Below are 16,936 nucleotides of genomic sequence, written 5' to 3' on the forward strand. Positions count from 1 at the left end.
CACTGTGATCCAGTCGCAGCGCAATAAGCTCAGCGGGAAGTGGTGACACGTAGATCCCTGTGGGACACCATCTACCGACCTTCTCCGCGCAGTATTTCATCGGCGGATTCTTCTGCCACATAGGATTCCGTTTTTGTCATTCTCGGTTGAAAAGTTCACAGCTCTGCGTCGATTCCGATTAGTTCCACACGGGCTGATAGCTATGCTATAACCGCAATGCATAGTTCATATGACAATGAAGTTATCGCCAGAAGCTGAATTATCCGAGTTGCGGAAGCGTATGTTAAACATACTTTTAGAAAACGACGGTACGCACTGCGACTGTTTTATGTCATTAAATGTTTAAATAGTGGCGGCGTACAGAGTCGAGCAAGGATAATCCCCCTAGGTGCATTGACATTTCGATCACAGTAACAGTGGCCGTGAAACATGTATCATGATTAATTTTAAAACTTCTGCTACTATGCCGTCTTCTCCATGTTTCCTTTTATGCAGTCATACTCTTCCTCTAAAAGATCAAGATTTATTTGAGAGTCCGTTCACACAGACGCGAACGGTCCTATGCATGAAAGAGCATATTTCGCCTTATCTCCTATTACATTCCTTCCAGATGCGGTAACCTCGATTTCGGTTCGACGCTACTGCGTTCCTACAATAAACGGACAGCTCAACGAAGGCCAGACAGAGGCTGAGCAGGTGCTTACCAAGCGCCACCCTAAGCTGCTGGTTCGTCCTTGTGCCGGACGACAGCCGCGGTCGTTTAACCGCTACTGCTGGCCGCTTCAAAGACGAGGGCCTTTTGGAAGGAACAGCTGTTTGTGGGCAATAACCCAAATAAAATGGCCGTCGGCATTGTCGAAACGCGTTTGCTTGGCCAGGCGATTTTAGTAGACGAGTTCCTCTAAACGAATATGAAGATATTTTCGCAGATGATGTCATTCTGATGAGGACGGTACGAGTCACCTGGCAAACAAAGCTGGGTTCCAAAGGGAGCAGTGGTCGCAGCAGATGCATTTAAGAACGCGGCAGTACCAACAGGTACCAGTAGTTGCACGCGAAACGACAGTATGGCCCTAAAACACTGTTAGTTTTCCATAATATTGAATCCTTTAAATCGGAGCGGCCCTTATTTTGCTCCGCGTGCCAGCACACCTCGACCGCGTAATAATGCCACTGCAAAAATAGCAGTGACTACAATAGGCGTAAGTATCCTCGAGGTAGGGGCAACCTTTGTCTTTGTCAGAATCCAACTAAACGTGCATAGCGATGTTGTGAATAAACAGCGTCTAAACTACTGGGCGTTGCTTGTCGGTGAGATTCCTGGCAAGGTTCCCTCCCCTTAAAACTGAACGTGAGCTAAAGAACTCAGACAGTGGCCATGGCAATTGGAGTAGATTTGTCAAGAAGCAGAAGATAAAAGCCGCGAAGCACTTTCACAGACTGTCCTCAACGAACGCAAGGGGAACGTTGTTGCTGTGGCAGACTCTAATAGAGTCTACGAAGGATATCGATGTTGGTGATGTGGACTCTTTGCAATACGTTGTGCATCTCTTACCGGTTGGCCTTCTTTGAACCACGCAACGGTAGGCGTTGGTACGCCCTCTGGAGGCTCGCACTGCAACACGGCAGTCTCTCCCAAGGCTACTTCGATATCAGAGGGAGCCGCTAGAAACTCTTCGCGCAGATCTGTAACAAATAAAAATTTTCCTTAATAATTTTAATGCTATGTGTAAACATATATAAGCATGCTCTAGTTATTGTAGTTAAGTTCGCAATCGACCGTATTCAGGTTCGAAGCAAAGCCAAACAAGTTACCTCAGATTGACAAATTCGTAAAACAGCGAGTGTTAAAAAAAAGTTTATCGATCTTACTTTTTTTTTTTTTGTTTCTTCTGTAGTAAATGTAGTGTTAGATGTATTAGAGTAAGTTTCTCGAGAGCGATGAGCAGGAGCAATTAAAGAAATTTTATTATCGATTACGTAACGTTCCAGTGCTAACAGGCATAAATGGTATTACTTTTTATAGCTGCATATAATCAGTATACAACATTTTCTAACTAGTTATAGTCAGTTATTAGAAATATACGCGGTGCTCTTTCGTGAACTATTCTAGTAAAAAAAAAAAGTAATCATAAAAATTACTTAGGAAAACGTAATTTAACAAATGCAATTAACATTTGATACGCGAGGCGGTTACTTTGGAAGTAACGTCGGCGCTTTCCGCGCAAGGAAGGTAAACAAGCCAGCCAGCTTACTTCTATGATTTTGTAATTATTATCTTAGATGATGAGGTTCATGTGAGTAAAAAAATGTGGAAAACATTAAAATGGTAGCGTTTCAACGATTGTTCTTGGCGATCCTAAACGAAATTCGTATGCTTCGCCGAAACGAAACGGCCCATCTATGAGCATATATATATATATGTGTGTTACAAAGTCAATCAACTTAATTGGACACGGACGTGCCCGTAATTACGCGTATCGAGCCGTCCCAACTGTTGTTCGATTCCACTAGCGTCACTGACACCATGAAAAACCTAACGAGAAAAGAAACGCTACACGCTTCTACTAAAGAAAATCGAAAAGGACTAAATCCAAAGAACGGCGCAGCTTAACATAACAGACGGATAATGTTGAGCACGGTATAATGCACCGAAAAACGACTATTTTTTTTTTTTTTTTGTTAAAGGAACAACAACAGATGAACTATATCACTCTATGGTTTGAAGGCAGTAAGCGAATCCATAGAAAAGACGCGACAAGATCTGGACGAAGATCACTGGGGTCGCCGTTACCGCTAGTGTGTAACTAAGAACCACCCAGAGTAATAGAACGAGATGAGAAAAGCGCAAGTTGGTGCCGGCTGTCCCCGTATATTTAAGCGAAAAAAAATTGGCAAGAGACACCGACGAGCATACGAACAACCTTGTTTGAGCTGCATTTAGCAAAAAGTAAAAATTATATTGAAAAATGGCCGGACTGGCATAGACTAGTTGAATCATTTGCTAACCCTGTTAATATATCATAGATAGAATTCGATTTGTATGAATATGTAGAAAAGAGTTTATGACAGATATTGTCTACAGCGTGACTAGAATCATGTGAGAATAACGCGATCTTTTGCTATTGAAAAGAATTGGAAATAGTGCAATAATTCAATGGGACTCTCCACAATTTCCGCAGATAATTCACGTATAATTTAATTAGCAAAAAGACTGGCTTTCTGCTTGTAATTTCAACTGCGCCACGTGTACCCACATGCTATGCTGAGGGTGACATTTTGACTTCTCGTAGTTTGGCCTGTTTTGCTGACAGCTTCACACCAGTAGACGCCCGTGTCTTGCGTAGCCACTGATAAGAAAAAAAGGACTCCGCTTTGAGAAGATCCGGAAAATGATGTCGTTGCTCTGTAACAAAGATCGCACAAAAATCGATAACAAATAAAACGATCTTGCCAGCGAAAAAATGGTTCATCACAATAAAAAATGTAATAATCATAGTGAATTTTTAAGGGTTTCGGTTATTTGGAAAGAAAAATGGATTTTATCAAAAGCCCCTATCGGATCCCACAAAGTGCTGTTTCCTAAAAATTGTACTAGCGAGCAATTTAATTATCATAGAATTTATGGTAAATGACTGTAATAGTAGCGGTACACTATCAATTTAAACAAAATTGAAATAATTGGTAAAAAGAAGAAATAATTAATAAATATTTTTGTATGTGATTATCTGGTGAAGCGTCATCGTACCTGTCTCCTTTAATGGGTCGGCCTTTGTGGAACCATTGAACTTTTTTAGCGCCTTCCGTTCCGCAGGTCATTTGGGCCGGATCATCTCTCAATACAACGATATCTTGTGGCTGCCGCGTAATCTTTGGCCGGTCATCTACAAACATAAAAAAAACAATCTAAATACATTCCTTTCAACTTGATAATTCTAGATATTAATAAATCCCTTTTAGTTTTTTAAATTCGTAGTCGATATACACAATTTATATAGGTCTATCAAGTTCACAAGAGGGCCGTTTTTCACCGAAACATTAACAACAAACACTTACTTACGGTATCTATATACGCGACACTTAGTTAAATTGCTCACCTTCCTACAAATAATAGTGATTAAGTAAATAGACGCCAAATATATGGACTCAATATTGAATTTCTATCTGACATCGTCCAGCTTCGAAATCGATATCAAAAAAGTTTAACTTAACCACAACCACTTGGTATATATTCGCTTGTGAAGAAAACTTCCATTCAGACATCTAGCGTGGCCTATCTATTTCCGATACTTTTTTTTAAATAATATCATTCACTACACACTTCATTCACTCTCTTGAAGATGACTTGATCGATTTTTTAGATGAGCTTGAGAACCTAAATCGAAGAACGTAACACATTTTCTACCTTCATACGACGTTTTATTGTTTATATACAGCAGTTACCTTTACTTTGCATTATTCTCACTATTAGACAAACCATAATAATAGTTCAGGTTCTATCACATCTATTTACACCATCTTCCGCAACACGCCCCACCGCACCAAGTAGCATGAAGCAAAAGAAAAAGTGTTGTTTCCTATTTTTTTCAAATGTCCGCATAACGCCTCGTGTCAGAATGCTACCGCTAACTGTATCATCTAGCATACAGACACCTAGGCAGGCTGGCTGGCTGGCTGGCCACCGCCAGGGGTAATAGAACCTGAAGATTTTCTGGAAGAGAAATCAATGTGTTCTTCCAGGCGAATTAGCTGTACCGGCTGCTTACGCTAAGCGCTCTAAGCAGTGAAGGAAAGATGGAAGACTGAACGTTTGAGAAAGAATATAATGGACATACATACGCAGACAGCGAGACCCCTAGAAAGAGTAATAGAAAACCGACAAGACGACAACGAAATAACAGCAGTAAACGCAGGCCAGCAGTAACTTCGTCACCGTCGGTAACGCACATTAAGGCGGAACCATTCCGGCGCCAGCAGCGCGAACACACACTCTAGGACATACAAGCGGGGTGCCAGCTGTAGAGACGCCTATGGGAAGAGAAACAACACTTTAACCCAACCGAATAATCGAGAGAAGACCTAAAAGTACTTCGGGCCTGTCTCGCCTTAACCGACCACTCTTGCCGGACAGATGACGGTTGACGGGTTGAGTTTAAAACATGACACGCAACGCCACTATGCTTTGACAATCGGGGCCACGTGAACATGAACAAAAGATTTTTCGGTTTTAACCCCCCATCCTTCCCGCCCGCGCCTCCCCGTCTTACATAAACCCCTACAGCTTTAGTTACCCCGGCTAAAAAGTTCGCTCTTTCCGTTATACTTTGTTTTAAGCCTGCCAGGGAAGGAGAAGGCTCTAGTGCAGTATCTGCTGTGATGCGCGAATCACGGCACGACCTGATGTCTGAAAGTAAACATGTTACACTGTGATAACACCGATTGCACGTTGTGTAGGCAAGACGTAGGCGATTGCTCGGAGCTACGATTTTCCCGCTAGCGGAATAAGTAGCAGACTTAACTGTGGCACAGGCGTCACTGCGACGCGCTATTACAAGAATTTTGTTCGCCATATTATTGTATTTCTATCTGCTTCGGTCTTGGCCATCAGGTCGGTTACGTTCGGCTGATCGCCAGTCACCGATTGTCGACCCAACCAAATACAGGGCCCCATTTTTGCTGGGAGTTCTTCCATTTTCGTTGGATGATCTCCCTAGACGGTTGATTGCTTACTTGCTGTCCTGCTGTTGTTATTGCTGGTACCGACGCATCGTCTGCTCGTCCTGTATTTCATCATCCAAAACGAAAGAAATGGAGAGGGACTAATGCTAACTGACTCTAACAACAGAGAACGAGCTTTTGTAACAAAATCACGAGTTCCTGGTAGAGTCATGTCGCCGCCAGGGCTTCTCAGTGTATCCTGTGACGCTGATAACAGCAGCGGCCCGAAATGAGCGTAAATGGGAAAAGAGTAGTGCGCGTGCTAGATGTCCAGTGTCGCCGATTCGCAATCCAGACTGATCCAGGAAAGGACGTCATGATGAGCTTTATGTTCCTGTTGATTTTCAGCAGACAATGCAACCTAGTCTTAGGATCACTTTTGCAACCTCTAAATAAATAACAGTGGACCAAGAACGACACCGTGACGTAACGAGAACTAAATGGTGCAAGGTTAGCAACCGAAATTATCATGGGTCGAAAACAGCTAGTTTATAATAATAAGAATTTCTTCATTTAGTCATACCTGTTCTTTTATTATTACTGTTATCACCATCACAGGATTAATTGAGAAGCCCTGGCGGCGACATGACTTTACCAGGACCTCGTGGTTTCGTTACGAAAGCTCGTTCTCTGTTGTTAAAGTCAGTTAGCATTAGTTCCTCTCCGTTTCTTTCGTTTTGAATGATGAAACAGTATATGAAAAGTAATATATTTAGTAATCATATTGAACTACGTCGACTTCTCGAATACGTGATAGTACAGTAAACATGCATAGATTACCTGAAATGTCTACCTAACTAGTGAGAGAATTAATGATGACCGCTTGCGAGTGGGCACGTATAAAGTGTGCGCTCCGTTGAGGATCAGAAAACTGACGACGTTCACGAGGAACTATAAACAATAATAACTGTGACCGTGTGACGTTCTGCGATGCGTGCAATACCCATGCCTCGATTATGCATTTTACCATGTTCAATTATTCGTCCACCGTTTGGCCTGCGCCCACCCCACGGTAAAGCTTGGCCGCGTAACTTTCCAGGCATTTAGCTGCTAGGTGAAGATTGCCTTTAGGGACACTTTTTTCGTCCATTGCAACCAGCATCGAAGGTCTAGCAACTTACCATGCTATCAAACCGAGAACAAGGAATCTTGATGACTTTCAGTATTGCAACGTGCCACGCGCGGGTTTTTACGATTTAAAATAGTATCCGGGAACGTTGCGCATTAGTTTATGGCTAAGAGGAAGTACTACAGTAATTTCGAGCCTTGGAACAATATTTTCATCATTCATTCGCCGCTTCATGGCAACAAAAAAGGGGACGTCCTGCACGATAGTAGCAAAAAAAACCGCAGCAGCGGTTATCCGAAGCCCAAAATCACAGTGGGACACGGCTTGCGAAACGACCAGTTCCGTACTGCTTGGTCCGCTTCATTGAGGCCTGTGAAATTACAACGACAAAGTCGAAAACAAACAGAACAGACAGGTACACATTATTCCTGTCCTTTAAAGCCCGCTATAGGAAAGGGCGCTGTCTTACCTTTTTTGCCAGAGAAGCCTCGAACCAATTGGTCGTGTATGTTGTTTTTTCCTTGCGCTTAAGCCGTAATTGTTCGGCGACGATAGCAACAATAACAGAAAAAATACACGTCAACTACCCGTGTGAATATTCGATTAGCGTAAAGCGGAACGACGTGAATAAAGTACGCAGCTCGCTACCTAAAATCGGCGATAGGAACAAGCTGTGGTAGGCTTTCAGGTAGCGACATCCGTCTGAACAGTTTTTTTTTGTTACGTTATGCCACCTATCTCTGAATATTCGACATAATAGCAAGCCGTCTTAACATGTAGATGCTCTATCGTTACCAAACTGTTATTACTATTAGAATCTTTACGGAAATCCTGTTCGAAGGGCATATTGAAGTCTAGTTGTCATTTTTGGGCAGCATTGACGCGGCTGCCGGTGCTCACTGCAACAGATCCGAAAGAAGCCGTTCCACATACTAGTAGTATTTCAATACAGATGGCTAAATCATTTCAAAATTCAAAGTAGCCCGTTAGACGGGGCTGCCTATTCGGCCAGACCGCGTCAACCTGACCAATTCGAATGTTCATCGATATCTGGTCTCCTTCAGCGCTCCGTCGTACTACCTTCTTTTCGCCTTTCTGTCTAGAGTACAATGGTTCCGTGTACTGGTTGATAGCAGTCACGCTGCGGTTTAGATGACGTTATCTGTTCCATTCACTATCGACAATCGAGTTTCGCGGCCGTACCAGCTAGTGGCCGAACGGTTTACGCGAAGCGGACCCCTGCTGAATGAAGCACAGTCTACGATGCGATCCTTGAATTAGCCAATAGCAAAGAACTATGGGGAGACCCAAGACGTCAGCTGGTGTTCCGTTTCGTGCTAGGCGGATTAGTTCAAATCTGACTCGTATTCAGGCTGTACACGTTCAAGGCTCTGCTCGTGCTAGAGATGAAAATAATGACAACGACAAAAGCTGTACATTATGCTAACGATTGCGACAGGTATGCTAATATGAACGGCCGCTGAACGGGATTCGCTCATTCTTCCAGCTCGTTCGAGATGAGAAAAGTCGCAGCGATAACCCCGTTGCTTTTCGTACCTTGACGGACGGTGCTTAATTTGCCATACAATACGGACGGCTAGCTGCAATCAAAATGCTGTAGAAACAAGACTCTGCCCACGTCCTGATATGTCGAAGAATATTCCCGGCATCGCTATCGTTCGCACAAGCCCAGAGCACAACGACCGTAATGAATCTTTATTTCAATAGTGACAGAAACTATTTAGAGTCAAAATGTGTAAGTGAAACACCGACGCTACATTCGTTTTGGGACAGAAATAGTAGAGAATGCGTTGTTCACGCAACGAGCTCTACTTCGTTTCTGTGTCGTTTAAGTGTGCCGTCGCCCCCCTGTCGCTCGAACTGCTACATATCGATCAGCCGTGTCAGTCAATGGGGGGGTATCGGTAGAAGTTCTAGCACTGAGCTTGCTACAATGAGGATAGCAGTATCCCGCAAACGGTTCGGGTGTGTACGAGCCATTGGGCATAGCGAGTCCGTCCTGGAACCCTATGCGTCAAGCGGATACAGAGGTTCCGCAAGAGAGCTCACCGAGCTTCATTCATTAGCCACTAGATCCACACAGGACGATTTTCCCATCGCACACGGCAGGACAGTATACCGACATAGTAAAATGGCGACCATCAAAGGGTGCTCAGCTAGACTGACTAGCAAGTAGCCATAGGCAACGACGGTTGTGGCACACGACAGATCTGCTGTTGCTGCTGCTGCTGATAGAAAATCTCATTTTCGTACTGGGATAGCTAACGTTGTGCCTCAAACGATATACAGCCGGCTTACTAGTAACAATCACAATACAGACTGTTGATTATTAGAATGAAATCGTATCTCCAACTATGCTACAGTTTAGGTTCAGGAAAAACGAACGAGTTCTTATGAAAATGAGTTGAAAATTGAAAGTACGCGAAATAACAGAATTGGACCCCTGACTGGCTCAGCAGAACAAAGTCGACCAGCATCGAAGACGCCATATTAACATACGCCTTGGTTTGAACTGTTGGCAGGGTATGCATGCACATGTACCTATAGAACTACGTATACACGGCTATGCACGCACACAAATAAAGTACTTGTATCTGCATATGTACCGTATATTAGGTCTAATGCACGTATGTATGACTGTGTACCTATCCATTGCACGCCATTGCGTTCACTCGGGCAATGGGTAGTTGGACTTGGATGAAGACACTTCTGTATGTACAAAAAGTCGTAAAAAAGGTTGTGAGCCTGCCAGTTCTATAGAGCAATACGTGTTTGCTATCGCCAAAAGCCAATGCTCGATTTCAAGTTACCTTTGAAGTCAGCCAGCAGCAGCAGCAGCAGCAGCAACATTAACACTAATGGAGCCTACACCGGCCGAAGTAAACATCACCATAATCTTGGTTTACGTATCTGTCATCGCCTATGCTGTAGCCAACGCACGTCGCCCGGTTCCACCTTGACAAATACGAGCCTTCTAGAACTGTCGGAATGGCCTGACGATTTCAACGATCTTGATTCTGATAAGATTGTTTCGAATGGCCATAATGAGGCATCGAGCAGCAGTGAAAGCTGACAAGAACGGTAACAATAACACGTTAGGCCTTTTCCGCTTCGTTGGCAGTCTGGCAACGACGCCGTACCTTTCCTGTTGCTATTGCACGATCCGCACATACATAGATCATACGTGCAATAACGTAATAACGTTAACGTTACTGTGAAGTCACCAAATACCCATTACTCTCTGATGGTCAGAGGAATACTGAAGTTGCAAAAAGTTTATGTGAATCGTTGAATAACTGCTAACAAGGGACATTAGTCATTGCCACTGAAAAATTCTAGGCAAAGTAACGGAAGCCTTATTGGCGCGCATGACTGCTCGCTAGGTGATTCTTCCGCTTTGCCCCATTTGTCGATATCACCATTGAGTCTGTAAGCAGTGGAACAATATGCTATGAATGGGGGGCAAAAGGTCCTTACTCAGGACGACTGATAGATGCGTGCATCTAGCGTATGCAAAACATAGTAGCACGCTGATTTTTACCAATAATGGACATAATGAAAAATGGTACAAGCTAGTATAAGTAATAAGTATAAGTATATATCCTTGTATAAGCCCTAGTCGTTTCCAGATCATAATGCCATACAATAAATTACTGTTATTTTAATTACATCTAAAATCTGCTTGACGGCACCGAAGAAACTAAATTAACCCTACACTGCTAAGGCCGTAGCCATACAGGCAAGCGAGAAAAAGCGTTCTGTAAATGCAAGAGGAAAAAGAATCTGAACTCCGAGGATCCAATATGATTTTCTACACATCCTGCCTCACGCTCGCCTTTTTCGTTACTCTGGTTGTCCTAGGAATCGAAAACAGCATGAAAGTACTCGCTATAATCCTAAGTAGTACTGGCCAGTTTTTGGTTTCACCGTAAACCCGCGTCAGTTATGACACAAGCGGCCTTTCCATTCGCATTTAGTTCAGTAGTCCGAACAGGATAAAGCAGATGGGCCATACCACAGTCATTACTACTGGCACTCTGGGCATTGGTGCTGTTTTTACTGTTTCTTTGGTAAAGATAATAACAAAAACTGTCACAGCTGAAGCAGCAGCTATAGCTGTTTCTCTCTGCCTTCGCTTTATGCACTAACAACAATACCTCCCTCATCAGCGACGTGTCATCGCCGCCACCCAGCTCTGCCATCGGCGTCAGTCACTGGCATTAGTATAGTTAACGGCGTTCGGTGCACAGCGCCACAACGGAACATAATAATGACAGACAAGACAGAGACGATGGCTTGACCAGGGCACAGAAACTGCGTTTGACGAACTGGTTCATAAAAAACAATGACAGATAGACGGATAACAGGGGGCGAGAGGGGAGGGCAAACAGAAAGATAGACGGATGTAAGTGCTATAGGCATCAGGCAGCGGCGTCGGCGATGGTAGGCTAATGACGATGACAGCTCTCGGTGCAATAGGAAGAGCGGATTCTCGTCCCACCATAGCTTGATGGTAAGGGAGCATTCGTTCAATCCGTAGGCTTTGGGGGGTAGAGCAGCAAACAACAAATGTAGCAACGTGCCATCATCGTGAAACGCAGCAGTAACAGTAACTGTAGTAGAAAAACTGCTAGAGATAACCGGATAGCGGTAGCCATACAACTAGTAGATATATAATCGTATAGTAGTAGTTTTGCGTCGTTTGCGACAAATAATCAGCGTTGGTTGGACGCGCGCCGGCTTGAGAAGAGATGTACGCATTGAGTGACTGGCCGTCGATCCACTTCACTGTGCATGCGCTCATGCATTGACGTCCCGTGATGGCGCTGTCATGTGTTATACATATAGGGGGCTTTTGTGTCTGTGGTGTGTTATGAAGCAAAATAGATTCATTTTTCTTCACAATGGTCATCCCTATGACGGCGACCCCCTCCCCGTTCCCCTCCATTAACAGTTCCGACTGTGAACAACCTCGCTGTTGGCCCTAGTGGCGGCGATGGTGCGCTGTAGCTGTGGTTCTATGAATACGGCAAGGGGACGGGCTTACTGACGATAGAGCACCAACAGCCACACGATTCACGGCTAGATGGGTAACTTCGACAGCTGCGACGACATCAGTAATGTCCGACTACACAGTCCATACCCATAATATAATTTCAGTTACTTATTAAACAATGCATAGTAGTTCTCTTAAAGTTCCGATCGGAACTTCAAGAGAAAAAAGGAGAGACGACAAGCGGTGCCTTGGCCAGTAGATATCATTTCTTCGTAGTGGACGTTCTATCCGCTGCTAGAAAAGTAAGAACTATATTTTTCCATCGGTCCATCGAACGCTACATTTGACACTTGGTTGGATAGTAGGACATACGCGATCATGCAGATTCTGAGGCTGTTTTTGAATTTGTGTTGTTACTGCATTATCGCTGCACCTCACGCATGAAGCCAATAACGATATTTATTATCATTAGATAATCAGCAAACCGAAATAGGAGAATTATTTCGCTCCGATTTCATCTGATCAGCGAACAATTCTGCGAACAAATCCACATTATGTCTAATAAATTAAATGAATCCATCAATATTGACTCGTGGGTCGATCAAAAGTTCTTCGTGTTATCGTGTAGTTTTTCGTTATATAGAAGATAACAAAAAACGCCGGTGACCAAAGAAGCGGGCTCGTTCCTTTGCTTCAGCCGGCCATCGTCACCATAACCATCAACGCTCATCCATTCGCAAAGCAACAAAAGACCACACAAGAGTAGCAGCAGCAGCAGCAGCAGCAGGCACAACCAAGAACGTCACAGAAAAAGCAATGGTGTGGCATTGGCCTGTTCCCTGTTCGCGCACATTGTGAACTAACGTTACCACAATCACCATCACTACTACTACAACTAGAACAAGCCAACATTACACAGACTCAGACGCATGAATCCAGCAGACGGATGGGGCGAAAAGTGACCGCTGAGAACATAACTGGGTCCAGCCCAACGACTCCTACCTGCAACGAAAATAGTCACATTGACGCAGGACCAGCGATAAAAACTGGTTTGTTCAGCATCACCAGAAGCCGGACAGAGAGAAGGAATCAACGCAGGCCCAATGACTTCCCATTGCTGCTGCTACTACAAATATTGAGTAGTGCAGCTGCTCGGATTGCTTTAGCCGGTTCTGCTGCCACCCGTAACTGGACCGCCATGTCTTCACAAACATTCTATAAAATGGACAGTGACTGTCGGTGGTAAATTTTCAGAGCTCTTCTGTGTTATCTTGCAATAGACACGTTGTCCTCCCGAATGTAGGAAAGAGTAGTTCAGGGAACCTCATGAAATAGGGGTAGAGGCCCACGCTTCGAAAGAAGCATCATAAGAAACTTTTTGTTGATTCGTAGTCCACTATAAAAATATCCGGCGGTCGTCTATCGCGGTATGAACATACTAGTCCACAGAAACTATTCCAACTGAGAGCACAGAAAAGGTGGTGAAAAATGTTCTGATGTGCACTTTTTTTCTGTCGTTGGCTGACAGATGTCTCCATCTTCGTTCGTGCCTATGCACTAAGAGTGTGATTTGGGGCAAAAACTTCTTCGACATCAAAACATTGTTTGCTGCGGATTATGCATATGGCACAGTAGAGAGATAATAAACAAAAACGGAAGCTAAGTCGCTCCTTAACAAATCGGGCATTCGAACAAGAACAGCTCTAGCTGTGATTTGGGTACCGACACCAGATGAACAAATCATTTTGTTTTAAAAAAAAAAACCATATGTTTTTCCAAGGACACAGTCAGTCAACGGATGTATAATTCTTTGTTTTTAAGGGACGACTCGTCACTATCTCCTTTTCAGTGTAATCCATATGCTCGCTATCCTTCGTCGTAAATTGATTTCGCCACGGAGTCGGTACGCCCGTTCGAATCAAAATTCAAACTTTTAACAACATAGGTAACTTGTCCTACATTCGCTGCCGTCGTTATCTTTCTTTCTAATTATTTACATTCTACTTCAAAGACGTACGCAGGACATGTGCTAGACGAAGGTCCATGCTCCAGCGGCAACGTTAAAAAAATTCAGTTGCATGGCATCGAGTTGAAACGACCTCAGAAGCCTACTAAGCCACCATCTGTACGACGCATAGAGTCGCCCATAACTGAGGTCGCCCCATTCTCCGCCTTTATCGTATCACACGTCCTTTTTTCTATCGTACTGACTGCAGTAGATGAATAGGTAAAGCCCCCCGGCTATCTCTCTGCTTAAGACGTTGCCTGGTCTGCAATAAACCGCTCCGCTCCCTCGCCTTCGCCGTCTTTAACTTCTATGCATATATCGTCTGGTCGCAGGCTCACGTTCTAGTGGCGGTAGGTAGTTTGTTTCTGCCTTTAACTGGGCTTCGCTTCTGAGCGGCCCTCTCATTTGGTTTCATGATGCGCAAATGCCTCGCTGCCGCTGACTGTCTCTGTGATGGACCGCTCCAACCTGGGCACGGGGCACCAACGCGAACGAATTAACAGCTACTTAAACCCGTCGTCAACATGGCCAGCATCGTAATCTTCTGCGGCGCTGCCGTCAGCGACAACGTCAGCAATGTCTTCACCGCCTAAACAAGTAAAGAAAAACAGCTTAAATGAGCACAGAAACTAAGAAATTTTTCGCGCGTTAAAAAATTGCGACGGACGCGGCTGCAAAATTGATGAATCTTTGGGGCTTCAGCACGTACTGGCTTACACGCGCATAGGACTGTAGCTTCGTCGCGCTAACGCCGTCTTCTCATCGTTCCATAGCTGTGATTTGTTTTCGTGTTGCCATCGTTATGACGACAGCAATAACGCGATATCGCTAAAAAGCGGCCGACAACGAGTGAGTACAGCACGTGCCTTCTCGTGAACGTACATACATATATGTATATATATGTTGAATAATAGAAGCTGACGCCGCGTTTGCTGTCGTTCAAAATGGCTACATCGCGCTTCTAACGCAGTTCACTGGTTTATGACAAAACTGCAGAGCGCACTTCATTACTGATAGTAATGTGTGGCAGTATGCGAAAGGGTTCTTCGGTAAAAAGTACGAGCAATGATAATCGTGGATACGTGAGTGGACCCAATGGTAGACTAAATCGAGAAGACCACAAAAAAGACAGATAAAAAAAACCGCGACTACTCGCGACGAATGAAGAGAACTAAATTTGGTTTTCATGAAGTGCCAATGCTCAGTTCGGCCCCACAGCGACGTTCTATGCGATGACATTTTGTAAGAGGTAACAACCCTTCAAAGCGTGTCGCGTCAATGAGACGTAGATGAAATGTACATGAAATAGTCCAGACGCATTGTTGAATATGTACAAAACGACTATTATAACAATGTACGCGCACTTATCATACCTACTTTTATGCCTCTTTATTCGGAGAAAATTGCCTATTCTGACACTACGTTTGGTTATAGTCTCGAAATATAACAGTAGAAGCAGCACGCCTGACCACCAGTAATCGTTTATATCTATCATGACCGGTTCTGATATAGTCTGTCTTGAAACCATGTGTAAAACTGACAGATCATGAACTCGTCATAAAGTCATTATCTTGATGCCGACATCCCCCGTTTCACCTTCCCTCTGTTCTGCCTTCGCCAATTCACAGGCACTGTCCGCTGTACCCGAATCTCCTGTTGGGTGTTCCAGGACGAAACCAGTCGAGTGTCACTTAGTCCTGCAGTAGTATAATACATACGTATATAGAGTAAACTCAAACCCTCTTTGTTCCTGCGCATGGAACGCGTATGTAGCGCCCGCATGGGCGGTAAGACCGCTTTCATCTAATAGAGAATGACCAAACATTATCAGCATCGAACCTGCGTGTCTCTCAATGTCCGTATGTGTAAGTCAGTCGCCAAGCGACCTCTGCCGCATGTCTAGCAGTTAGAATACCAGTCGACGAGACGCCATGTCTAACCATTCAACCGTTTGGTCTACGTACGAACAGCCGCTGCAGCAACCTCCGCTACCTTTCGCACTAATAGCAACCTTTATTTAGAGCACCAGTAGCATTTGCAGTAGAAATAGTACCATGCGAATTTGCCTCCTTTTGACGTTTTAGTTAGTAGTACCACTGTGACCCAGCCCGCATTATCTGCGCATTGAAGCCGAGGACTATGCGGTTGCGGTGAACGTGTATTCGCTTGGGCTGGTCCTGATGACACACGCAAACGCCTGGCATCGCTCCACGCTTCGACAACCTCGCTCCTTGCTGTATTTCGCTTGTCGTTGACGCTTAGCTTTTCGCTAGCTGCATATTTGATGATCACCACGAACACCATTACTACTATTGTCATTGTCTCCTTCGACTACAATCGCCACCCGGAGAATTCAAACCCATAGCCCGTGCGGCCTACCGACGAACCGCTTAGATCGATTGAATTTAAACCTAGGTGTAGGTCCGTCCGCTGCCAGATTGAGACACGACTTACTTATATGCCTGTGACCATCGCTACGGAGCAATGCCCAAACAGGAGAAGGACAAAAGGGGTCTAGAACTTATAATGAAGGGAACTTCGTTCCGCCAGTATAGAAAAGATTCTGCGCATGGTCTGTCTTTTCAAGATATAAAAGTTGGCGGTAGCGAACAACGGATATCGTCCACGAGTGCGCTCACCAGCGCTCACTCAGCCGGCCTGGGATTCGTCCCTGAAGCCTTTATCGATTAGGAAACTTTGGCTTCTGGACAATGAAGCAAAGCATGTTGCGGCTAGTATCTACTCTGTGAGCTTCTTTTGTCTTTTCTGTCTGTTGTTATTATTGTATTTGTTGCCGACGCTGGCGCATGTGTAGCTTGCTTGTCGTCTGCTGTCACTGAACTAAGAGCGTGTTTGTGTCTCTTGTCCGACGTGCGGCCACGATTTCTGTTCTGTCAGTTCGGCCTGTCTGTTTGCTTCCATGTCGGCTCTGGCCGCCTAGCCCGTAGCGACAAGGTAGTACACCAACGGCCGCGTTACTTCTGCGCTGTGAACAGACATCGGCGTACGACTCGAGGCTCATGCGAATACACATCGAAACCGACTTAATTCTATCATAACTCTCGGATCTTGGAAGCGTCAACTGCAGGCGGCCGCATTACCAGAAATCGCAGTCAGCTGCTAC

General features: G+C 44.5%; 1 protein-coding gene across 1 annotated transcript in view; it reads right to left on the reverse strand.

Annotated features, from left to right (window-relative positions):
• The window catches only part of LOC111264479 (protein sax-3), an 80,989-nt gene that overhangs the window by 24,543 nt on the left and 39,510 nt on the right, over nucleotides 1-16,936 (reverse strand). The window contains exons 2-4 of the mRNA XM_022840423.2: nucleotides 3,749-3,884; nucleotides 3,258-3,406; nucleotides 1,556-1,686 (exon numbers count right to left, since the gene is read on the reverse strand). Of these exons, the coding sequence (XP_022696158.1) occupies nucleotides 1,556-1,686; nucleotides 3,258-3,406; nucleotides 3,749-3,884 (416 nt within the window). The remainder of the gene's footprint in view (nucleotides 1-1,555; nucleotides 1,687-3,257; nucleotides 3,407-3,748; nucleotides 3,885-16,936) is intronic.

The sequence above is a fragment of the Varroa jacobsoni genome, unplaced genomic scaffold, assembly GCF_002532875.2.
Source record: "Varroa jacobsoni isolate VJ856 unplaced genomic scaffold, vjacob_1.0 scaffold_863, whole genome shotgun sequence".
NCBI classification, from domain to species: domain Eukaryota; kingdom Metazoa; phylum Arthropoda; class Arachnida; order Mesostigmata; family Varroidae; genus Varroa; species Varroa jacobsoni.